The 25,824-nt window shown below is 40.6% G+C and overlaps 1 protein-coding gene across 2 annotated transcripts; it reads right to left on the bottom strand.

Moving 5' to 3' along the window:
- Positions 1-537: 537 nt before the first annotated feature.
- On the bottom strand, positions 538-25,587 carry LOC139455880 (epithelial sodium channel subunit gamma-2-like). 2 transcript variants are annotated; one of them, XM_071237424.1, is made up of 13 exons: positions 25,520-25,587; positions 20,159-20,367; positions 15,604-15,784; positions 14,020-14,065; positions 12,261-12,402; positions 11,921-12,027; positions 9,896-10,059; positions 8,684-8,752; positions 8,061-8,154; positions 4,771-4,852; positions 4,090-4,221; positions 3,512-3,587; positions 538-1,254 (listed from the first exon to the last, which is right to left on the bottom strand). In XM_071237424.1, exons 2-13 carry the CDS (start codon positions 20,347-20,349, stop codon positions 1,090-1,092), a joined length of 1,449 nt encoding a protein of 482 aa, XP_071093525.1. In that variant the 5' UTR covers positions 20,350-20,367; positions 25,520-25,587; the 3' UTR covers positions 538-1,089. The 2 variants fall into 2 exon arrangements, with proteins under 2 accessions (XP_071093525.1, XP_071093524.1); XM_071237423.1 differs by lacking the exon at positions 25,520-25,587 and adding an exon at positions 20,847-20,865.
- Positions 25,588-25,824: the final 237 nt, after the last annotated feature.

Genomic DNA, 25,824 nt, shown 5'->3' with positions numbered 1-25,824 from the left:
GCCGTGTTCCAATTGTTGGAGAATATTATACCAGGTATGGGCAATGAAGTGAAAGTACTTGAGTGTATTCCAAATAACATCACTGTTCTTATTCTTGTGTAATGGGTACATTGTATGGGGAATTTGTATAATTCATGAAACGAAGCGTTTCATGTGAATCATGGTAGTGTGCAAGTGTGAAAGTGCGGGAGATACATCAAGGTATTCACGGTAAATTGGGTTGTGCTGTGTAAATATAATTGTGTAAATGTCTATGTAAAGATTAAACATGCATGTGACACAAACATTAAGCATATACATGTGTGTGAGATTAGCTTTGGGAAGGATCGTCACCGTGGACAGTATTAGTGCGACATTCAATAAGACAATAGCATTGTGCAAGGGTTGTGTTCACCATATGGAATAAGAATACTGGGTATGCGGAGTGTTTCATGTACTAATTCAATGAAGCAATTACTTTGACAGCATTTGAGCAATGTCGTTTACAGTTTCATTGCGAACTCAATACAAGTATGCTAAGTGACATTTTGTGCCGAAAACAAAGATATGTCATCATCCACCATTCAACTAACCAAAATAATATCCCAGCAATAACCATACTCTATAAGGTTTTTATTAAATACTATAAAGAATAAATAACAAAGCGACAATTCGATTGGCGGAGAGTAAATCTACTGCCTTTGCAACAATAGATTTGTGGTTAAGTATAAAAATAGGTTTCAAACACGTACCAATCCATCTTTACTTTCCAAGATCTCAAATATCAGCGTATGTTTCAGAAATATCTACCCTACCTGCTGACAATTTGGTACAAAAACACAGGCTTTCCCAGATGGTCATATCATATATCATCGGTATTGAGGGGCTTCCCAGATGGTCATATCATAAGATGCAAAGAACAGAGGAGCATTACTGAAAGTGTGCCCAAATGAATATTGAACTGATATATGCAACGATATAAAAAAATGGCTATTGTGTATGAAATTATATGTTTTAATGCATTTATGTAATAATGAGATCCATTAATAGAAGAAGAAGTTGAATAAGTTTAAAGCGGCCACAGCCATGTTGGTAGAGTCCGGCATGGAGTTACGACTTGAGGTCAATCACGGGCGAGCTGCTGACTTTGGGGCGTGGCTTGCAGCGGTTGGCCAGGAGGAGGTAAAACAACTCCAGAACCTCACAGACAGACAGCACGGATATACCCATCCACAGCCCAAGCTGGCCGCCGAAGTCACTGAGGAGACTCTCAAACTGAAACATATACAGATGCAGCTTTTTGTATTAAACAACCGCCTCCGTGGTCAAGTGGTAGAGCGTCCGCCCGGAGAGCGGAAGGTCCGGGGGTCGATCCCCGCCCGCGTGATACCAATAAACGTTTAAAGATGGTACTTGTTGTTATCCTATCTCTCGCTCGGTATTAAGGGGCTAAAACAAGGACTGGTCAGTTTGGAGTCAGAATACTGTGTCTGAGTGGGGTATTCATGTTAAACTGCGGCATGGTATCTCAGTGAGCTAGCACTATAAATCGGCATCAGTCCGGACTTGTACAATCAGCAACACAAACAAACACGTACATGCACGTCGGTATATAAGTGCAATAATCTTGGATGCGACGTTAAACCCAATTTCACCTCACCTTTGTATAAAAACAAGGCATCTTCATAACTACACAAAGTAGGGTTACACATGTAAATAGAAATTGTCAATGCATTAGAATAACTGGTTTAAATTGTCCGCCAAAACAGATTAAAATTTGACGTAAGGACAAAATAGCTGCAAAAAATATATGAATGGACCGTTTAAAATCAGCGATGTCACAATGACTGTATTTGCAAGAAAGGTAAGTATGTCCCGTCCTACAGGTACCACCCGGCATTCACACACTTTGCAAATATTAATTGCTAGACGAATCACAGGAGTACTCCTGTCGTCGGTGGCCTGTCAACAAATCAGACAATCAAGTGATCGATGAAGCAGAATACTGAAACTTATGCACACGGTATGTTAATTTTGAATTACGTCTGCTGTGCACAGGTGTACAGATTCTGCTGCTTATAAATACAGAAAAATACTAAAGAAATACATTCGTTTTGCAACACTGTGGAGGACAGTTTATATGTCTCCGCCCAACATTTCATAAATGCTACTGAACTTTGCTTCTGTCACTCAGGGAGCTTATAGCTTTTGAGCACTGACATTCCTTGACATTGGTACTGGTTTTAGGAACAGGGAGCAAACAATGTTGTTTAGTAACGATTCCTTTATTCTTTACTAAAACTCTTTATGTTATTTCTTAACACTACTGTTTGTTTTCAAGCAGAGTTTATTTCAATCTCATTAAAATCAGATCCTAGTTTTCGCTACCGCTAAACAAAGATCTGAAGACATCCCATTAGGGGTCACGTCAGAACGACCTTTCATCCGACCAGTCAGTGCGTCGCTTACCAGATTATGAAAGTGACAGTCGGAATGTGATTTCTAATCATGCAATCTTTAACATGGGGTATTCCGAACGATAGTTACGGGTTTAACGACTGAATCCTTACATGCTAGACAATCTATTAGTCATTCCAGAATGTTTATGTTCAGGCTTCAAATTTGTAATCGAGAATTTGACAAAATATGTTTCGAAGCGTAGTCGCCAATTTGAAATTTGTGCCGTAAAGCACGAGAAAGCTTGTTTCTGATTGGTCATTCCATCGGTCGGTCAAAGTTCGCACAAGGTCGGTCTGACGTGACCCGTAATGGGTTGTCCTCAGATCTTTGTTTAGCGGTAGCGAGAACAAAGGTCTGATTTTAATGAGATTGAGTTTATTTAAACAAATTAATGACGTGTGATTCATTTAACCCCTAGAAATTAAAATGGACCACCCCCACATTCAGTAATATTTAAGCTACGTGAGTATGAACCAGCCAATGCAGTGATGGGGATACGATGTCATGAGTTTGACATGAAGTCACCGACTCTGACAAACCGATCCATTTGGTCGCCTCTTACGATACGCATTGGTTGCAGTGACAGTAAACATACTCCTTCTCCAACCAAATTCGAAGCAATAATTAAAACAATAGATATACTTTTTTTTATATCAACTGAATATCTTAGTTTAAGATAAAAGTGTTTCATAAAGCTCAGTACATTTATTGATACGGGTTGTAAAAAGGTTGTCAAGATGACGTTTGTGAGAAACGTCTCCCACTCTGCACAAGTACCCACACATGTAATGTCTCAAGAGTTTAAAAATGCAACTCCTCACACTACTTGATGATCACGGGAAAGGTTCCACTTCCAAACGGAAACCAGAGATTCATTTGACAAAAAGGTGCGGCACGTTTTGGTATCTTACGAAAGCCTTTTGAACTCGTAATTACGACTTTCAGAAAAAAATATGCGCTTTTGACCCAAATAGGCTTCCGAAGTGAGACACACCGACTAGTCTACTTAGACAATATTAACTTCAGTACGCTGTACTCCACACTGGACGTGTGTAGGGCTCTTCAAGATTACCTCATAAGCTGGCTCCTCTTCGATAGTTTGCAGGGATAGCTCCGAGAAGTACACATTTATGGCAAGAAGGCTGTCTCTGCAAATAGAACACATCCTGGCATGACGTTACCCTCTTTCTAAGATGCTACCCTTCTATCCATCTAATATCTGAGAGGATATCCATAGTTAAATACAATTTCAGCGTTTTAATGCTGGTTTGTAATGATGTACACAACCGGGTAAGAAACGTCTGTATAATTATTGTTCGTTGTCTTAAACGATGGAAATTTCATGCATACACAATAGATACTTACTGGCTGTTGATTCTATCGATTTCCCCACTATGGGACATTACTGGGTTTTGATTCTATGTAGTTCCACCTATAGGAAATGATAAGGTTTTGCCTTTTGCCCCAAGTGTATAAAATTACTGGGTTTTGAAGCTATGAATTACCCACTATAGAAATTTCTCGTTTTGATTTTATGGATTTCTCCTATGTAGAAAATCACTTGGTATTGATTTAAAGGATGTCACGATTGACAGCGTGTGAGACACGCTGCTCTTTGGTCCAATTGTAACAGAGAATATGGCGACATACCTGCTGTTCTCCTCACTGAACAAATCATCCACAAAATTAGAAGACCATTTCTTGACCTTGAACTTGACTGCAGGGTCATAGTGGTTTGCCGGCCATCTTGTCATTGATACTTGTTTCTCAAAGTCATACACCCTACGAACAATAGATTGGTCCTTTTAATTTCATTAGACATTTTGTGTAAACTTCTGTATTAAATCGGTGGTTACAATCACTTCGTCATTTAATGAAATAAACGTCGAATGAGTGAGTGAGTATGGTTTTACGCCGCTTTTAGCAATATTCCAACAATATCACGGTGCTTGACACCAGAAATGGGCTTAACAGAAAGTGTACCCATGTCGGGAATCGAACCCGGGTTTTCGGCGTTAAGTGTGAACGCTTTAACCACTAGGCTCGAATGAAACGTCGAATGAAAACAGTTCTGTCAGGTTACTTATGTTGGGAACCAATGAAAATATGTAAGGCCCAGCTCATTTCTTGATATTAAGAAAAACACTTAGTACGATTCGTAATTTGTTTTACTTCGCAAAATTGCTTTTTATCTATCTACGATAAATGATATTCCAGGGTTCCTAATTAAACGGGAAGAAATTCTAGAATTAGTACAGAACTCGATAGGGAAACATCTGTTTTTGTGTGAAATCTAACCATGCACGAGACAGTTGGAACCATACAATATACCTGCACGTGCTCCGACATGTATGTTCGCATTTCAACTCGCCGGACTGCTTCTCCTTGATTATGTCCTTTATACAGGGGATGTCTACAACACACACAGGGACATATGACACAGAGGATGTCTACAACACACACAAGTTAATATGAGACATGGGATGTCTACAATAGGCACAAGTTCACATGAAATTGGGGCTGTTTACACTCACACAGGGAAGCATGGTACAGAGGATTACAGGGGATGTCTGTAATACAAACATGGAAACATGACACAGAGGATGTCTGCAATAAACACAGGAAAACATCACACAGAGGATGTCTACAGTGCACACAGGGAAATATGACACAGAGGATGTCTGTAATACACACAGGGAAAAATGACACAGGGGATGTCTGCAATACACACAGAGAAACATGACACAGGGGATGTCTGCAATACACACAGGGAAACATGACACAGGGGATGCCTACAATACACACAGGGGATGTCTGCAATACACACAGGGAAACATGACACGGGAGATATCTACAGTACACACAGGTGAACATGACACAGGGGATGTGTATAAAACACACGAGTTAACATGAGACAGGGGATATCTACAGTACACACAAGTTAACATGACACAGGGGATGTCTACAGTACACACACGTTAACATGACACAGGGGATGTCTACAGTACACACATTTTAACATGACACAGGGGATGTCTACAGTACACACATGTTAACATGAAACAGGCGATGTCTACAATACACATACGTTAACATGACACAGGGGGTGTCTACAGTATACACAAGTTAACATGACACAGGGGATGTCTACAGTACACAGATGTTAACATGACACAGGGGATGTCTACAGTACACAGATGTTAACATGACACAGGGGATGTCTACAGTACACAGATGTTGACATGACACAGGGGATATCGACAGTACACAGATGTTAACATGAGACAGGGGATGTCTACAGTACACAGATGTTAACATGACACAGGGGATGTCTACAGTACACAGATGTTGACATGACACAGGGGATAACGACAGTACACAGATGTTAACATGACACAGGGGGTGTCTACAGTACACAGATGTTAACATGACACAGGGGATGTCTACACTTCTCACATGTTAATATGACACAGGGGATATCTACAGTACACAGATGTTAACATGAGACAGGGGATGTCTACAGTACACAGATGTTAACATGACACAGGGGATGTCTACAGTACACACATGCTAAAACGACACAGTTAATGTCTACAGTACACACACGTTAACATGACACAGGGTATATCTACAGTACACACAAGTTAACATGACACAGGGGATGTCAACAATAAACACACGTTAACATGAGACAGGGAATTTCTACAAAACACATACGTTAACATGAGACAGGGGATGTATACAGTACACACAAGTTAACATGATACAGGAGATGTATACAGTACACACATGTTACCATGACACAGGGGATATCTACAGTACACACATGTTACCCTGATTCAGGAGATATCGACAGTACACAGATGTTAACATGACACAGGGGATGTCTACAGTACACAGATGTTAACACGACACAGGGGATGTCTACAGTACACAGATGTTGACATGACACAGGGGATATCGACAATACACAGATGTTAACATGACACAGGGGATGTCTACAGTACACAGATGTTAACATGACACAGGGGATGTCTACAGTACACAGATGTTAACATGACACAGGGGATGTCTACAGTACACAGATGTTAACATGACACAGGGGATGTCTACACTTCTCACATGTTAATATGACACAGGGGATATCTACAGTACACAGATGTTAACATGAGACAGGGGATGTCTACAGTACACAGATGTTAACATGACACAGGGGATGTCTACAGTACACAGATGTTGACATGACACAGGGGATATCGACAATACACAGATGTTAACATGACACAGGGGATGTCTACAGTACACAGATGTTAACATGACACAGGGGATGTCTACAGTACACAGATGTTAACATGACATAGGGGATGTCTACACTTCTCACAGGTGAACATGGCACAGGGGATATCTACAGTACACAGATGTTAACATGAGACAGGGGATGTCCACAGTACACAGATGTTAACATGACACAGGGGATGTCTACACTTCTCACATGTTAACATGATACAGGGGATATCTACAGTACACACATTATAACATGACACAGGGATGTCTACAGTACACAGATGTTAACATGACACAGGGGATGTCTACAGTACACAGATGTTAACATGACACAGGGGATGTCTACAGTACACAGATGTTAACATGACACAGGGGATGTCTACACTTCTCACATGTTAATATGACACAGGGGATATCTACAGTACACAGATGTTAACATGAGATAGGGGATGTCTACAGTACACACATGTTAACATGACACAGGGGATGCCTACAGTACACACAAGTTAACATGACACAGAGGATGTCTACAGTACACACATGTTAACATAATACAGGGGATGTCTACGGTACATACGTGTTTACATGACACAGGGGATGTCTACAATACACAAGACGTTAACATGAGACAGGGGGTGTGTACAGTACACACAGGTGAACATGACACATGTAATGTCTACAGTACACACAGGTGAACATGGCACATGGGATGTCTACAGTACACACATGTTATCATGACACAGGGGATGTCTACAATACACACGACGTTAACATGACACAGGGGATGTCTACAGTACACACACGGTAACATGATACAGTGGATGTCTACAATACACACATGTTAACATAAGACAGGGGATGTCTACAGTACACACAGGAGAACATGAGACAGGGGATGTCTACAACACACAGGTGAACATGGCACAGGGGATGTCTACAGTTCACACACGTTAACATGAGACAGGGGATGTCTACAGTTCACACAGGAGAACATGACACAGGGGATGTCTACAGTACACACACGGTAACATGAGACAGGGGATGTCTACAGTACACATATGTTAACACGACACAGGGGATGTCTACAGTACACATATGTTAACATGACACAGGGGATATCTACAGTACACACATGTTAACATAATACAGGGGATGTCTACGGTACATACGTGTTTACATGACACAGGGGATGTCTACAGTTCACACAGGAGAACATGATACAGGGGATGTCTACAGTTCATACAGGTGAAAATGACACATTGGATGTCTACAATACACAAAAGTTAACATGACACATGGGATCTATCGTAGGATGGCACATAGAGCTTCAGACTCACTTTTGGATGCGCACGGATCCTCATCAGAGTATTGTCGCCGTGAACATCCGCAGTCACCCTCTATAAGAGTCTCCAGGCAGTCGCGTTCACAGTCCTAGTTGCAGAAATAAAGGTCTATTTAACAAGATCACATCAGTGTCCACACGTGTCGTATAAGTAGGATAGGAACATAAAGGAACCTTACAACGTATTTACTGACAAGTGTGTGCGTGTGTGTGTGTGACTGGTTGAATACGCCTGGAGTAATGTTGGTTTTATGATGTTACCCCACTGGGATATCATACCGCAGTTTAACATGCATGAATGTCCCACTCAGACACAGTATACTGACTGCGACCTGACCAGTCCTTGTTTAAGCTCCTTTGGCGAGCGCCAGGCAGGGTAACAGGAAGTACCATCTTTTAGCGTATTTTGGTATGACGCGGCCGGGAATCGAAACCCGCTCTCCGTTCAGACGTTACCCTACTAGACCACGGAGGCTTTCGAACCAAATTGTGAAACATATTTTAAATATGGATATCCTATTTTCTTTCGCAGTAGAAAACACACAAAATGGGTACATCGTCCAGTGACAGTCGTGTTTCAAATATGAGAGGTGATGCCATATTTAAACTTATCCTTACCAGAACACTTTCGTACTTCCCGGAGTCGTCGCACGTGCCGTGGGGATCGGGCAGCCTCTTATAAACGATCTGTGGAACATAAAGCTGCATTCACGTACACGTGCATAAATTGAAGCATTATCAGACGTCACGAACCTATAGACACTGCTGCTGCTCAGAATTAGAAAACTAATTGTTGTGTGCCTCGAGTTATTTCATAGAGTTAAGTGGATCTGATTTGTGGGGCCTAATCTGACCACTTCGGCCCAGTCCAAAATGCATTCATATATGGAATAATATTGACCTGCGCAATATACTTTGATAAAAAGAATAAGAGTGAGTGAGTTGAGTTTAACACCGCTTTTAACAGTGTTCCAGCCACGGCATGTCGGCTAAATATCGAAGTGAAGTTTATCACCTTGGAGTACGGGTATGTTGCTGACAAGCCTAGAAACGTAATCGTGGCGAACCGGGATTCGAACCCACAGTCGTGTGATTCTGGCATGCTCAGGGGACGCAACTTTGCGCAGCGAATTGCGGTCTGTAAGGCAACTGGCTACCCGTGATACCATAAACGATGTGAATGTGTTAGCAACCGTTTATATGTGGTTATACTTTAAAGATATTTTGTTATACAATATTTAATCATTTTGAGAAGTTTCTTAAACAATGCATAGCCGTGGATGTTACATATTTCCCTGTACTTGCAATGCGCAAAGACTAATATGATTACTAGTAACCAACAAGAATAATGTGAAATTCATTTTCAGCGAAATACTTTCCTCAAAGAGACTGATATGGGTCTTAAAAAGCGTTCCAAATATCAAAAGGCTGTAAACGTACCATGTCCTCGGCATAAACAGAGGCCAAATCGGTAGAACCATGTCTGAGGTTGCAGACGTACGGAAGCCCATTTGAGCCACTTTGGCATTACAAACTTTTGCATATCGAAATGTCAATTATTTAACGCTTTTTAAATAATTAAATACAATACTTGAAATAACGAGAAATTAATCAATATTACTGGAAAGATCACGAGAAGAAAACTCGAAATTCAAGGTGTGAAGCTCAGTTTTGGTGTCAAAACGCTCCGTGCACACTTACTCATTCGACATTTTGAAAAGATGATAATTGAAAGCTCGAAAGTATACTACTAATGTGGTACCATTAGGCTTTCGTACAGACGCAATATCGTTATGAAGGGTCACTGGGTTGATAGTTGTATGCACGTACGGGTTTCACTCCAATCTGCGTCTCGAAGCCAGTGGAGAGAGATTGTCCCAGCTCAAGCATGTGAGGCTCGGATCCAAACTCATGGATCTGTAGTCTGACTCCGGCGGAAGAAGTAATGAAGGGGAGGTACTCTTTCTGGTTCACGTTCAGGATCAGCTTCAGACCTGGTCATAACCACCATGTCGTCTTTAATAGGCATTTAGAAGTTGGAACACGAATACATAATTAGTAATACATTGAACGTGTCATGTATTCAACCAATGTGTAAACCGGGGCAAAATAAACTCGGCCTCTCGGTTGATTTTATCATATGATTGATTTTCAATTGAAAATATCTTAAGAGATATCATATAAAATGATGAAATGTACTGGCGGTTAATCCGCATTCAAAGAATACTTCAGATCTACATGGTTTTTCTTTATAAAATATAATTTGATTAAAAACTTTTAAGAATGAAACAAAAATCGAACTACACACAACTGTTGATGGGTGTTTTAGACGAAATCAACGAATTCGTTATTTTCGCCACAAATTTACAACACTTCAAACTTGGTAGGGGGTCACGTGGTTACAAATTCATTTTTACCAGTCCTCATTGAACCAGTATATTCTTACACAAAATTACCCAACCTATGATTACGTTTATAGAAAATGTTGTAAGATTGAATGATAGTCAAATAGACATAATAAAATTTAACAACTGTACTTTCAATTTTCAATTGGGGCGGTTATGTAGCCTAGTCGTTAAAGTGTTTGCTCATCACGCGGAAGACCCGGGTTCGATTCCCGACATGGGTACAATGTGTGAACCCTATTTCTGGTGTCAAGCACCGTGATATTGCTGGAATATTGCTAAAAGCGGAGTATAGCCACACTCACTCACTCAATTTTCAATTACATATATTACAAAATATGTATACTTTCTTTTTGCCTCTCGAGACTCTGTCGTGTTCGGGTCACAATGATATTGTACGCGGCAGTGATCGCGTTTTGTATTGGAAGTTTGCCTTTGGCGATCACTTCTTATTGTTTCCCATCGACCAGAGCAAGATTTGCACATTGTCATGAAATACTGATTGCAAATCTGTGGCGATTTTGTTTGTATGTTTTCAGTGACGTAGGTATCATTCAAGGGAAATTTGCCAGTTTTCGCCTTTCAATGGTTAAAGGAACATTGATGTAAGGGATGGATTTGCTTTTGGAAGTGCTTTTGTTAGGGGGATTGACGATTATGACGTTTTAAAAACATTTGAGCAATGTGGAAGCAAAGAAGAGTTTGGTTTTACAAAATTCCAGCAATATCACGGGGGGGGGGGGGGGGGGGGGACACCAGAAATGAGGCTTCTCATAGTGTGACACTGGCTCTGAGTACAACGTACAGGTCTTGCAACAGGTGAAGTTAACGCTTCTGGTAAAGCACATGTAACATGTGCTGTGTCTTCTTTGGCAAGTGGCTTTTTCGAAATATGCCCAGCAGTGAATGGGTACGCAGTAGGATGATATGGTCTCACGTCTCACCGGCAGCTTATGTTGTATACCAGGGTACCGAACATGAAAATCGAGTGCACACTGATGCATTAACCGTGGTAATAATGTAGCTCTTTAAGCGAGTTTTATGGTGTGGATTTGGTGCATTATAGATAGGCATATGGTATTATATCCGTGTGGGGAGACGAGACCAGACCAGACCAGACCAGACCAGACCAGACCAGACCACACCACACCACACCACACCACACCACACCACACCACACCACACCACACCACACCACACCAGATCACATCTACTCACCTTTGTGGCCTAAGCGAATGATATCATTAATACGCTACCGTTAATGTGGGTTTGGGGAAGTATAACAGGGGCGTTGAATCGGATTGGTTAAAAAACAGAAACAATCAGCATTTAAAGAAATGAATATATTCATGGTTAGATATGTGAATCCACCAGGAATTGGTTTATTGCAACAGGAATCTCGCTATGGTGTTGCCGATCTTGAAAACAGCATGCTGTTATATGAACCTACCATACAGCGGCCCTGCGTTAAAGATGCGATTGCCTTTCTTGACGTCTGTCTTGTTGGGGAAGGTGTAGCACAAGCCGTAGTCGCGATCATAGGACACAGTGAAGTTGCTGCAAGACCAAACAAGGACAGATATGAAAACATCTGTTGCATTATATCGTGTTTTCTACTGTGTATGCACAACAAATTTGTATCTATGAAATATCTGATTGCTGAATTGCATAATATGATTATTTTGACAGAATTAATACAATCTCGAAAAACGTTTTCTTTGCGTCTGCCCAATATCTATTTCGACGTAGTAGTCAGTTCCTTGGTGACACTATATCGCCGGTTTCCTTACCTGCTGTCGCATTCTCGTCCTCCGAATGTGCAGGAAATGACAAAGCTCTCGAAGGTCTGGGAAATCTCTTTAAGTTCGCCTAATGATAAACTCTGCATCTCCATCTGGAACTCTAGAATCGACTCGTCCAGGGGGTCATCAGCTGCACGAGGACAATAGTCAGAATCAGGGTAACTAATGCATGACTAACTGGCATAGAGGACACATGGGGCAGTTAGAGTTTGGGTAACTACTGTGTGATACTGTCACAGGGGGTCGGTAGAGTCAAGAGGACACAGAGTAAATAGGCCACTGTCGTAGAGGGTCGCCTGGGTCTGCGTCCGAGAAACCATCTTAGCGCTAACGCAATTGCAATTCCAATACCTTTACATGGACTTTTGACAGCCAGAGCGCTTAAGATCTCTTTTTTGAACGGGAACCTGAAAGATCTGACAAATAGTGAAGAGGTGTAGATTCTAGGACTGGTTTCACGCTGCCTTTAGCAATATTCCAGCGGGGGACACCAGACATGGGCTTCATACATTGAACCCACGCGGGGAATCGAACCCTGATCTCCGGCGTGATGAGAGAACTCTTTAACCACTGGGCGATCCCCCTTTTATATTCTAGAGGCGACAGGGTGAATAGTGATTTGTGTGTTGTTTAACGCCACGAACAGCAATATTACAGCTAAATGACGGCGATCTGTAAATAATGCAGTGATTAACATCATGAGCATCGATCCACGCACTTGAGATACAATGACATGCATCAACCTGACCACCCAATCCCGTTAGGCGCCTCGTACGACAAGCATAGACGCCTTTTACGGCAGGCATGGGTTGCTGAAGACCTATTCTACCCGGGATCTTCACGGGTCGGGTGAATAGTGCAGAAAGGTAGAGACCATTAGATTCTTGAGAAGACAAAGTGGAGAGTGGAGAGGAGTAGTTGGTCGTTAGATGCTGGAGAAGTCAGAGTGAATAGAGGAGAGGAGTAGTTGGTCGTTAGATGCTGGAGAAGTCAGAGTGAATAGAGGAGAGGAGTAGTTGGTCGTTAGATGCTGGAGAAGTCAGAGTGGAGAGTGGAGAGGAGTAGTTGGTCGTTAAATGCTGGAGAAGACAAAGTGGAGAGTGGAGAGGAGTAGTTGGTCGTTAGATGCTGGAGAACACAGAGTGAATAGAGGAGAGGAGTAGTTGGTCGTTAGATGCTGGAGAAGTCAGAGTGAATAGAGGAGAGGAGTAGTTGGTCGTTAGATGCTGGAGAAGTCAGAGTGAATAGAGGAGAGGAGTAGTTGGTCGTTAGATGCTGGAGAAGTCAGAGTGAATAGAGGAGAGGAGTAGTTGGTCGTTAGATGCTGGAGAAGACAGTGTGAATAGAGGAGAGGAGTAGTTGATCGTTAGATGCTGGAGAAGACAGAGTGAATAGTGGAGAGGAGTAGTTGGTCGTTAGATGCTGGAGAAGACAGAGTGAATAGTGAAGAGGAGTAGTTGGTCGTTAAATGCTGGAGAAGACAAAGTGGAGAGTGGAGAGGAGTAGTTGGTCGTTAGATGCTGGAGAAGACAGAGTGAATAGCACAGATGGGTGGATTGTCGTTATGTCCTCGATAAGACTGAGTGAACAGTGCGGGAGAACAATTTGGAGTTTGGTGCCCAAAGGAAGTGGGCGATTAGTTACAGTTCAACACAGGGTACAGCAGGATAAGTGCACATGTTACAACAGGTTCTTGAACAAAAGGTTATAATTTACATATCTCTGTAGTCGACACTGGCTTACTCACTTTGGAAGTTGACATCGGCAAAACTGTAGTTATCATTAGTTTGAATCTGAAAAGGCATGAATGGAGTCATCTGGTGTACGTAAAATGGATAATTTATATATATCGCTGAGCTATACTAACTGTTCTTCACCAATGTTCCAATTCCACCTTTTGGACGTTCACAAAGACCCCTCAGGAAAGTCTAAACTCATCAAATATACTGACACTAATATTGTTCATATTGTAAGAGTTAATACAGACGTCCATTACGAATATTATACACATTTGTTATGGCTTCAACTTTCAAATAGTCAGCTTTCCCTTTATGATGAGCAATAATTCAGGAGCTCCACCTATTGGTGTCTACATTTCACAACTTTTGAGGAACAATCAAACATGCTCTTTCCCCGATGATTTCAAAGAGCGTCATACGACTCTTGCTCGAAAGTTGTTTGATCAGGTTACAACGTCATCAGGCCTCAGCAAAGCTTTCAAAAAGTCTTGTGGAAGGAACTTGGAGGATATTTCCAAATTTGACGCATCACTGTCAAAAAATATGTCCGAAGCAATTCCCTATTTTGATTTGTACCATGTGTTTCCGTTGTTTCTTCGTGTGAAGTCGTGGCCCAGTCGTCTAAGGCGCCGCGATTCGCTGTGCAGAATTGCGTCCCTTGGGCACGCCATAAATCTCTGATTGCGGGTTCGAATCCCGGTTCGCCCCAATTATGTTTCTAGGTTTGTCAGTAACATACCCATGCTCGTGGGTTTCACCGAAGTGGTAAACGTCTGAGACTTCTGGGTTTCCTTCCACATTGCACTGACACGCCGTGATATCACTGGAAAACTGTTAAAAGCGGCGTCAAACTCACTCCGAAAAACTCGTGTGAAAACTTACCTTGAATTTGCAGTATAGTTCACGATTCCGACAACATCATGAGCATGTGATTAGAACTCATTATCAAACAGTAATGATACCAGGTGTTCGCAAAAAAGGCGAGCGTATCCTGCCCCGCCGTTGCACCCGTCACAAACACATGCAAAGGCAAATAAGTTGTTAATCAAAGCTACAGGAACACATGGTACCAGTCAAAGTCAAAGTGATGATACCAGGTGTAATGTGATATAGTAGGACATTTATGCGTATGATACAGTCGAATCGCAGAGATCGTATGGCTTTTGACGTGTTTTGTCGCTTCATTTTACATATGAAAAAGGAAATCGTTTGTCGCTTTTATGAACAACGAAGATGCAATGTTGCCCGGAACACGTGTTCCCTCGATATGATGCACATTACACTGCTATAGAAGACTGCTGCTGTACTGACCACTGCCGATCGAATCGATAATACAAATGACAGTCCACCCGAATCAGCACGTGAAGACGTTTACCGCTGTTTCTTCAGGTGACTAATTGACTTGCTCTTGCATGTATTTGTTATGAGTGCCACCGGTGGGGCAGGGTACGTTCACTTTTGCGCGAAAACCTGGTATCATCACTATTTGATAGTGATTCGGAAACACATGCTTATGATGGTACAATTGACTCCGCTTTTGGCAGAAACTAGTCAAGAGTATTGAAAGGGTTTTATCGCCTTTGTGTACTTACGTCGCCAGTGTATTTGAAGTCGGACAGAGGAACGTTCAGGTATTTGGCAACTCTCTCAATTACATGGTACATGTTGTATTCGCTCGCCTTGGAGTTGAGAACTGGGTTCAGGTTGCATATGGTGACACTGGGAAATGTCAGCTGGGTGCTCTCAATGGATGTCTTAGTGTTCACTGGGCGCCTGGGGCATGAATGATATAATACATTTATTGACCGGCCATATTAATTTGTTTACTCAAAAAGAGGAGAAACCTCCATCTATCATTAGACTGTTCATGTAAAGCATTCGGCGTCATGGTAACTCCCATACTTATGTATGGATCCGAACTATGGGGACAGAAGCTACTGAGAGAATCCATTTAACAGATTTTTAGAAATTGCTTCTGGTCTGAGGACATCACCCCCATTTTTTGTATGTGGAGAACTTGGAAGGGTCCCACTCAATATAAAATAGGTAAAAGACTTAGTTTTTGGCATAAATAAGGGATCCCAAGTGAGCCCAAAGTGTAGCTATTATATAAATCCAATAAAATACCAATGGCTAAGCGGTGCTGAAAATATACTGAACTCTTGAGGACTGACTGCCGTATTTCATTCACCACATTCATCAGACTGGATCGTAGCAGTTGTTGAGAGAACAATGATCATGAAAGATCAATTTGATAAATCTTGGCTAGTATAGTTGCAACAAGCTCCAAAGGATTGTACTTACAGATAGTTTAAACATATACCTAGTTTTGTTACCTGAATCAGTATTATACCCACCACTAAAAATTTGAACATCACACACTATCCTTCCCCTTGAGATTCGAAGATGGAGCTTTACTCCTAGAGAAAATCGCTTAAGTAAATTATGTAATTTACCATGCAGGCAATGCAGATGAATTTACTATTTTTTTCGTTGTGAGGCTTTTAGAAAACAAAGAATTACATATATCGATAGGAAATACCTAAACTGACCAAACATCACGAATCTAAAACGCCTCTTTTGTACTCCTAAATGTAAGGATATGAAGCAACTATGTAGGTTCCTCGCAGCCATAAATATATAATTTTTTAAGTAGTCGTGCATACAGGATACAATCGGAAGTCGTATTAAGTAATTTTGTATGTCCCTTGTTATTTATAAATGTACACTCCCCGTCATCTTGATTCATCGTTTCACTTTATATATTATGTATACTGAGTCAAATTAAAAACTTCACATTTGTAAAAGTAATCCTATATATGATATACAACGGACAAATGTATCAGAGAAAGTAATTTTTAATCATTAATGTCCAAAGAAGAATTTGAAATTAACGGTGGTAACCATAATTTGTTCCAAGCACCTTCGGTATTCGGTAATAACATCAACAGTTTAAATCATAAGTCCCAAGCACGAAAATCTGATGGCATACAAGTTCAGTAGCGTGTATGGCCGCCATGTGCGTTGTTACAACTGCCACACAACGCCTCCGCGTGGGCCTTGTGATGCTTGTGAACACATGATTGAGAAGACGACGCAATTGTTGCTGCAAAAATGTGCCAAGATCTTGCAAATTCTGTGGTTGGTTCTGGAGAGTGCGCAGACGTCTGCCAAGAGCATTCCAGACGTGTTCGATGGGGTTGAGGTCGGGAGACCTTGACGGCCAGTCCATGACGTTGACTCCCGCATTCTGAAGGAAATTCCTTGTCAAAATTGCTGTGTGGGATCTGGCATTGTCGTGTTGGAAGATCAAACCGGGTCCATGTGCTGCCATAAAAGGCAGAAGTTGTGGTGCCGGTAACTGGTCGCGGTAAGCAGCAGCGTTGAGTTTGCCACGGATGACAAGAAGCCTGGAACGTGCATTGCCACAGAAAGCACCCCACACCATGACACTTCCGCCTCGAAATCTGTCAACTTCCTGTCAACCTGTACACAACACTGGGCGTAACGTTCATGACGGCGCCTCCACACCCTCACCCTAACATCAGCAAATCGAAGACTAAATCGTGGTTTATCACTGAAGACGACTTGATTCCAATTTCTCTGAGTCCATCGTAAGTGTCGCTGTGCCCACAATTGACGTTGACGTCTGTGTAATTGATTCAGAATCGGCCCGCAGTATGGCCGTAGTGCTTGAAGGTGAGCAGTTCTTAGACGGTTTCGAAAGTTTGCGGACTCAGTCTACCCCTAAACAGTTCATTTCTGGTTGGTGTAGCCGTCAACAATCGGTTACGGAGGTGACGTAAGACAATCTGACGATCCTCTGCATGTGACGTCACATGTTGTCGACCTGGCCATTTGAAAGGCGTGGCATGACAAATGGCCGTAACGACTTTTGTTTTCTTGTGTTTTTCTTTTTTTGTTAATGACTGCTAACAAGTATGGCTGAAAATACGTTATCTGAAGACAATACGTGGCCATAACTGTTTATATACACATTAAGGGCCCACAATGATAACTGGTCAAAATGTTAAAATTTTAGGATTGTGAAGTTTTTAATTTGTTCAGTATATTATAGCATTACTCATGCACCACCGATCGTGGTTAAAAGAAAAATAAAGAATCTGAGATAATAAGGCATAACGTTCTGCTTTGCATGACTAAAACAGAATTTTTTAACAATAAATCGTTATCACAAGTCATATCTTATATTTATAATATAAATACGGACACAAACAAGGTCAAGAGTTTTAAAATTGTTTTACCATCTACCGATTCAAATCAAAGTTTTAGATGAAAAAAATATATTAAAATACAATCCGTGTACAATCAAAAAAGAAAATCTGGCTTCACGGCTTAATAAATAAGGAACAACATTTGTGTCACTCACAAATCCTCAATCTCTCGGTCTTGCATGAAAACTATCAATAGTCACTGAGAATAGTATTTATCACATAACTGATAGTATTATCGATCTGATAAACCAATAGGGTAAACTTGCAATTGGTATCATGAGCCAATAAATGTACAAATGAAGTCATCCCATCCTTTGTCACTATAACATAAGAGGGGCGGTTCTATCAAACAATATATAGTGATACACGGTTACTAATAGTTGCTTCAATAACGTCTCAAACATCGATTAATAGAATCATTAAAGATAAAGATAAGATAGTATTACCCTAGTTGTTTGCGTATAAAAAATATCAAATATTTTAAAATAAATAAATAAATAAATAAATAAATAAATAAATAAATAAATAAATAAATAAATACACGAAGAATCATGTCAGACAATAGATTCCACCATCCTCGTTCTTATATTTACAAATTATAATGTGAGGACGTGGTTTGAATAATGTGGAGTCTCTTTGTGATAAAATTGTATTGTGCACTTTTGCACATATATATTTGACTGATGATCCTCTTGTGAAGCATGTCAAGAAAACATGGTATTCCACAGTTTTCGTAAACGAGCCTAGGATGTGAGACGTAATATCAATAGCAGTGTTAAAGGTTCTGTACTGCTGGACGGTACAGTAAAAGAGTGTCAACCATGCGAAGTGTCATATCAAATTGGTCCAGTCAGAGTGTTGAGAGGATCAGCAACCCTGCAGAGTCCTTCGTTTTGGACGACGTCGGCTGGCCCGATGAGTGAAACAGAAGGTTTTCTGTTTGCTGCTCAATGTGTGATTTTGCATCAAAATGTAAATATGAAATGTAGATTATGTAATGAATTTAATGAGACTGTCCAAAACATTGTCAGTGGATGTTTGGTACAAACACAGTATCTTTAGCGACATGATGGTGTAGCTCTTCGCCTTCTGACAATCTGGGTTATGCAGAAGGCTGCAGTGTTGGGAGTCTTCACATTCTCCGAAACGTCCCGGGTTGGTTAGACTAGGCATCATGTCAAGACTCATGATGATTCCCGATATATGATATGATACCACAACACACTTAAGTAATAATCTCTCTAACGCTCGCATTTTCATCAATCATATTCATGTGAAGACATCATTAAGGAAAACATTCACAGAAAGTGCACGGAACTTGGTCCACTTTAACTTTTATGCCCACGAAATGTAATCATAGACACGGTGTTTGTTTCAAATATAATTTCCGGGCGAGGTGTATTCATGCACAACCTCTTCTGTGAGAGGATAGGTGTTGTCAGAGCCGTAGCACTAAAATCGCGTGTCACATCGTAACATTGATTCGTAACTTCAAGAGTGACGATTCTGTGGAGAATACCGAGGCTTCACTGTGGTACGTCCATAACATCAATGTTCATGTCATGTATAAAGGTATTTAAAATCATATATTTATCATACATTATTACTTCACTTATACAATGACAAGGGTTGATACTTTTTTAAACGTCAAGAATGGATTTAAAATATTATACCCACTTGAGTATACAAATACGTCCGTCACAGAAGCCTTTACCATGTTGGAAATAACATAGACGTAATATTTCGAGATAAATCGTACATGTGTACCTGTGGAAAATCCTGCTCGGGAGAGTTTAAAATCTTGACGGTTTTAGCAGATATTTGATTAATTTTCAATTTAATGTCAAGTATTTGAAGCCCCAGGGTGATTTCAAACAAACAATTTGCAAAATTTGTGTGATGAATGACTCACCTCTGATATTGCTGTACAAGCTTGATGACCTGGAACACTATCAGTCCTGTCGCTACCAGCAGCAGCACCAGCCACATCAACTTCAGCAAGATGCCATTGTTGTCGACCAACTTTGAGATACCATGGGCAGAGGTGTTGTTGGCGTAGTTGGTCAAGACTCTCTTCGTTGGTGCTCGACTTTTTTCCGACATGCCGGTCCTCTGTCCAATCTGTGATACAAAAAGTTCTGCTCAAATGTCTGTAACGCACAACAGTGAGAACTCTATATGCAACTTTCTGTTCTGTACCACTGTATTATACGATGATCGCGCAATCGTTCTCAAAGAATATCCCTGTTTTGAGTCCTCTGAGTTTGGTAAGTGTAACGACTACCCCTAATGCTATGTTATGCAGATCTCAACTGCAAGAAAGAGGCTGTGCTCAATGATCGGTCCTGTGGATCTCAACCATAAGAAAGTAGCAGATCCCAAGCCTATGTTCTGATGAATTCTACGACAGAAAGGTTTATTCCTTGAGACCTCAGTACATATCGAGTGTGCGTCATTGGTCTTCTTGCTAGATCGATGTCACAGTTATCCATGTATTACATTGGAAATGCCTTCTGTCATCCTTTACAACATGAATTCTAGTCTGAAAGAGGAGAACAAGTAATCACGAACAGATCATATTGTAAGGTGATTATCACAACCTTGAACAACTGGTACTGGTCAAAGGATGGACACTATGAGTTAAAGCTGTGTGCATGTATGTTTTAAAGTATGTTTGGTTTTATCACGTGATCGCGCTTAAGAGAGAAGCAGTTGGTTGAATATGCTGGACGAGTCCATATCAACGGCACGGTTAAATGGTAGTGAAAATGTATAGAGTCAAAGTGAGTTGAATCTCCCTAACAAAACAGTAAATAAACGTCTGGGTTTGGAAAAAATAACACCTTATAATATGAGATTGATTTTCTCTTAACTTGAGGAGTCTGGGTATATTGATTTGTCTTACCTTCTGGAACGAAGACGAGATCTGTCATTTAATAAAAGATGTTCTGCCCAAGTAGAAGTCACCAATGTATAAAATGTACTTTTCATTCTTGTGTAATGTTTTTGTTAAACATCTGCAAAGCGAACTCGGTGACACCTTAGTGTCATTGTCACTGTGTGCTTTCAAGATGTAAGTCAACACTCACATTGGTGTCTACAATTAGTCAATAGGAATACCCCAGGGCTTGGCATTGTTGTTTTGATATTGCTTCCAAGTTGTATACATATATATGCATGAGCCATTAAAACCGTTTCATTGTTTTATATCTCAATATTCAAAAGGAACTACATTTAATTCATACATTTAAAAACGTAAGCTTTCACAAAAGAATGTGTAGAGAAAAACTATATCAAGCATATCAAGTCAAAGACAACACATGAACAAAACTGTATTCATAATTACTATGATAGGATAAAATAAACTCGATAACAAGAACACGACAAGTTAAAGGTTTCGCACTCAAGATCATTATTATTATGATCCCTCACAAAAAACCGCCCATGATCAGAATGCATAGAGGATGTTTGGAAATTCTTGAGTGAAAATGTAAACTTTATCAGGTCATTAGACGAAATAAATGTGTTGTTTGCCAAGAAAAGACAAGGTTCTATATCCTATGAGTCTTCTCCATCTTAGTCTTTAAAACCACTGTATAAGTTAGGCAGCCTGGAAGCAGCCCAGCTTACAGCGTTATTTCACGAATAATAACCACAATTAATAACCATACAAATGTTCTGCTAAGTCGAGTCCAGTGAATGATTCCGACCATATCACAAGCATGCGTTCATACGTCACTTACAAATTGTGATGATACCAGGTGTTCGCGAAAAGGTGAATGTACTTTTCCCACCGGTGTCAGCTGTCACAAACACAAGCAAAGTTAATTTTCACCTGAAATCCATGTCAAGGTGCCCATTGTCAGTTTGGCTTTTGAGCCAAGTGATACACAATAATCTTACTAGGCAGACACAACTCTTGATACAATTGGAACTGTATCCTGCCCAACCAAGAGTACCCATCACAATCACATGGAAAAGCAGGTCAATTGTTAACGTGTTGTTTCAAGTGAGTGATATATAAATATATATTTTATATATTCAGATTAGTGCAGTATTTCATAACTAAATAGATAATGATAGCTTGAAATAGATATATAATATGCATGCATATCCAGTAAATGCGTAATAAATATTTCACAAAACGTACCAGAGTTAATTGTTCCAATCATTCATATATAATATAAACACCGTCCACAGTTATACTTCCAAAACAAAGGTTGATAAGTACATTTATTGTACTTTGAAATATATGTTCCATCAAACCACATAGAGGAACGAATACTGTTCGTCATCGAAATATCAGCCCAACAAATTGAACTTGAAAGCTCAGGTGATACGGACCCGTATAGCTCAGGCGATACGTTTAGGTAAAAGACAGCCGTAAATAACAAATGACTTTGAGATTGAGTTTGAGTGTGAGTGTGAATGTGGAAGTGGGTGTGAGTATGGGTGTGAGTGTGAGTTTGAGTGAGAGTGAGAGTGAGAGTGAGAGTGAATGTCAGTGTCAGTGTTACTGTGAGAGTGAGTGAAAGTGTGAGAGTGAGTGTGACTGTGAGAGTGAGTAAGAGTGTGAGAGTGAGTGAGAGTGAGAGTGACAGTGAATGTGATGGTGAGAGTGAGATTGAATGTGAGAGATAGTGATGGTGACAGTGAATGTTTGTGAGAGTGAGAGTAAATGTGAGTGAGTTTGAATGTGATAGTGAGAGTGAATGTGATAGTGAGAGTAAAGTGAAAGTGATTGTGATAGTGAGAGCGAAAGTGAAAGTGAAAGTGAAGGTGAAGGTTAAGGTGAAAGAATGTGATAGTGATAGTGAGAGTGAGAGTGGATGTGAGAGATAGTGATAGTGACAGAGACTGTATGTGAGAGTGAGAGTAAATGTGACTGAGTGTGAATGTGTTAGTCAGAGTGAATGTGATAGTGAGAGTGATATTGAAAGTGATTGTGAGAGTGAAAGTGAAAGTGAAGATGAAAGTGAAAGTGTAAGTGAGGGATAGTGAGAGTGAGAGTGAATGTGAGAGATAGTAATAGTGACAGTGACTGTACGTTGGAGTAAATGTGAGTGACTGTAAGTGAGAGTGAGAGTGAGGATGACTGTCAATGTGAGTGAGTGTGAGCGTGAATGTGAGTGTGTGTGAATGTGAGTGTGAATGTGGATGTGGATGTGAGTATGGGTGTGAGTGTGAGTGAGAGTGAGAGTGAGATTGAGAGTGAGAGTGAGCTTGAGAGTGAGTGTGAGTGTGAGTGTCAGTGTGACTGTGAGAGTGAGTGAGAGTGTGAGAGTGAGTGTGAGTGAGAGTGACAGTGAATGTGATGGTGAGAGTGAATATGAGAATGATCTTTATAGTGAGAGTGAATGTGAGAGATAGTGATAGTGACAGTGAATGTAAGTGAGAGTGAGAGTAAATGTGAGTGAGTGTGAATGTGACAGTGAAAGTGAAAGTGAAAGTGAAAGTGATTGTGAAAGTGAAAGTGATTGTGATAGTGAAAGTGAAAGTGAAAGTGATATTGAGAGTGAGTGTGAGTGTAAATGTAAATGTGAGAGTGAGTGTGAATGTGAATTTGAGTGTAAATGTAAATTTGAGTGTGAGTGTGAGTGTGAATTTGAGTGTAAATGTGAATGTGAGTGAAAATGAATGTGAGTAAGATTGTAAGTAGGAATGTGAGTGTTAAAGTGAGTGTGAGTGTGAATGTGACCGTGAATGTGAGTATGAATGTAAGTGTGAGTGTGAGTGTGAATGTGAGTGTGAATGTGAGTGTGAGTGTGAGTGTTAATGTGATAGTGAGAGTGACAGTGAATGTGAGTGTGAATGTGAGTGTGAATATGAGTGTGAATGTGAGTGTGAATATGAGTGTGAATGTGAGTGTGAGTGTGAGTGTGAGTGTGAGTGTTAATGTGATAGTGACAGTGACAGTGAATGTAAGTGAGAGTGAGAGTAAATGTGAGTGAGTGTGAATGTGATAGTGAAAGTGAGAGTGAGAGTGAAAGTGGAGGTGGAGATGAAGGTGAAAGTGAAAGCGAAAGTGAGTGATACTGAGAGTGAGAGTGAGAGTGAGTGTGAGTGTGAGTGTGAGTGTAAATGTAAGTGTGGGTGTGCGTGTGAGTGTGAATGTGAGTTTGAGCGTGAGAGTGAGAGTGAGAGTACGTTTGTGTGTTAGTGTGAACATGAGTGTGAGTGTGAGTGTGATTGTAAATGTTAATGTAAATGTAAATGTGAGAGTGAATGTGAGTGTGAATGTAAATGTGAGTGTGAATGTGTATGTGGGTGTGAATTTGTTTGTGTATGCGAGTGTGAGTGTGAATATGTGAGTGTGAGTGTGATTGTTATTGTGATTGTGAGTGTGAAGGTAAGTGTGCGTGTGAACGTGAGTGTGATTCTGATTGTGAATGCAAATGTGAATGTGAATGTGAGTGTGAATGTGAGTGTTCGTGTGCGTGTGAACGTGAGTGTGATTGTGAGTGTGAATGTGAGTGTGCGTGTGATTGTGAATTTGTATGTGAGTGTGAATTGGAGTGTGAGTTAGAGTGTGAATGTCAGTGTGCGTGTGAATGTGAGTGTGAGTGTGAATGTGAATGTGTATGTGAGTGTGAATGTGAGTGTGAGTTAGAGTGTGAATGTGAGTGTGCGTGTGAATGTCAGTGTGCGTGTGATTGTGAATGTGTATGTGAGTGTGAATGTGAGTGTGAGTTAGAGTGTGAATGTGAGTGTGCGTGTGAATGTGAGTGTGATTGTGAATGTGAATGTGTATGTGAGTGTGAATGTGAGTGTGAGTTAGAGTGTGAATGTGAGTGTGCGTGTGAATGTGAGTGTGAGTGTGAATGTGAATGTGAATGTGTATGTGAGTGTGAATGTGAGTGTGAGTTAGAGTGTAAATGTCAGTGTGCGTGTGAATGTGAGTGTTAATGTGTATGTTGGTGTGAGTGTCAATGTGAATGTGAGTGTGAGAGTGGGTGATAGTTACTTGATTTGATGTTTGATCTTGATAAGTGCGAGTGTGATTCGATATCCCCAGTCTCGAAATCAAGATAACGTGATAATATACTACAAACAGAACGTTAGGGACCTCCCGATCCTTTCATATTACAATTATGTCATGTCATATGGTCTATATTATTATGAAAGAATTAAAAAATCTTTTACTTTTTCAGCAGTATTTTATCATAGTCCAAGTAGTTTCGAGTTCATGAGGTTCCACTGCCTGATACACTATGTGAAAGCAAAACAGTCACCTGTTTACTTGATAATAACAATTGTATGCCACAACACTTACATTGTCCTCTCTAGGTGATCAGTCCTACAAGTCCGACCGCCCTATCAACAGTCTCGTCTTGAAAACCGTAACAGGAGCTCTGATCATCCTACAGTTGAAGAGCACCCTCAAGTGACGATTAATTTTTCACGAGATGATTGTGCATACATGTTTGATTAACATTTTCTCGTCTCGTCTTTATCCATGATTCTCTGCTTCATCTCAGGGGCAACATCGCATTGTGAAGCACTAGGACACTCCTTGATCTGTTAACTGATGCGTCGAGCCGTCATTTATGAATAATATACGTGAACTATGTGAGCATA

The sequence above is a fragment of the Haliotis cracherodii genome, unplaced genomic scaffold (assembly GCF_022045235.1).
Source record: "Haliotis cracherodii isolate W230 unplaced genomic scaffold, xgHalCrac1.p SCAF_11, whole genome shotgun sequence".
Lineage (NCBI taxonomy): Eukaryota > Metazoa > Mollusca > Gastropoda > Lepetellida > Haliotidae > Haliotis > Haliotis cracherodii.
Note: the sequence above shows the minus strand (reverse complement) of the source record. Positions and strands in the feature narration are given on the sequence as shown.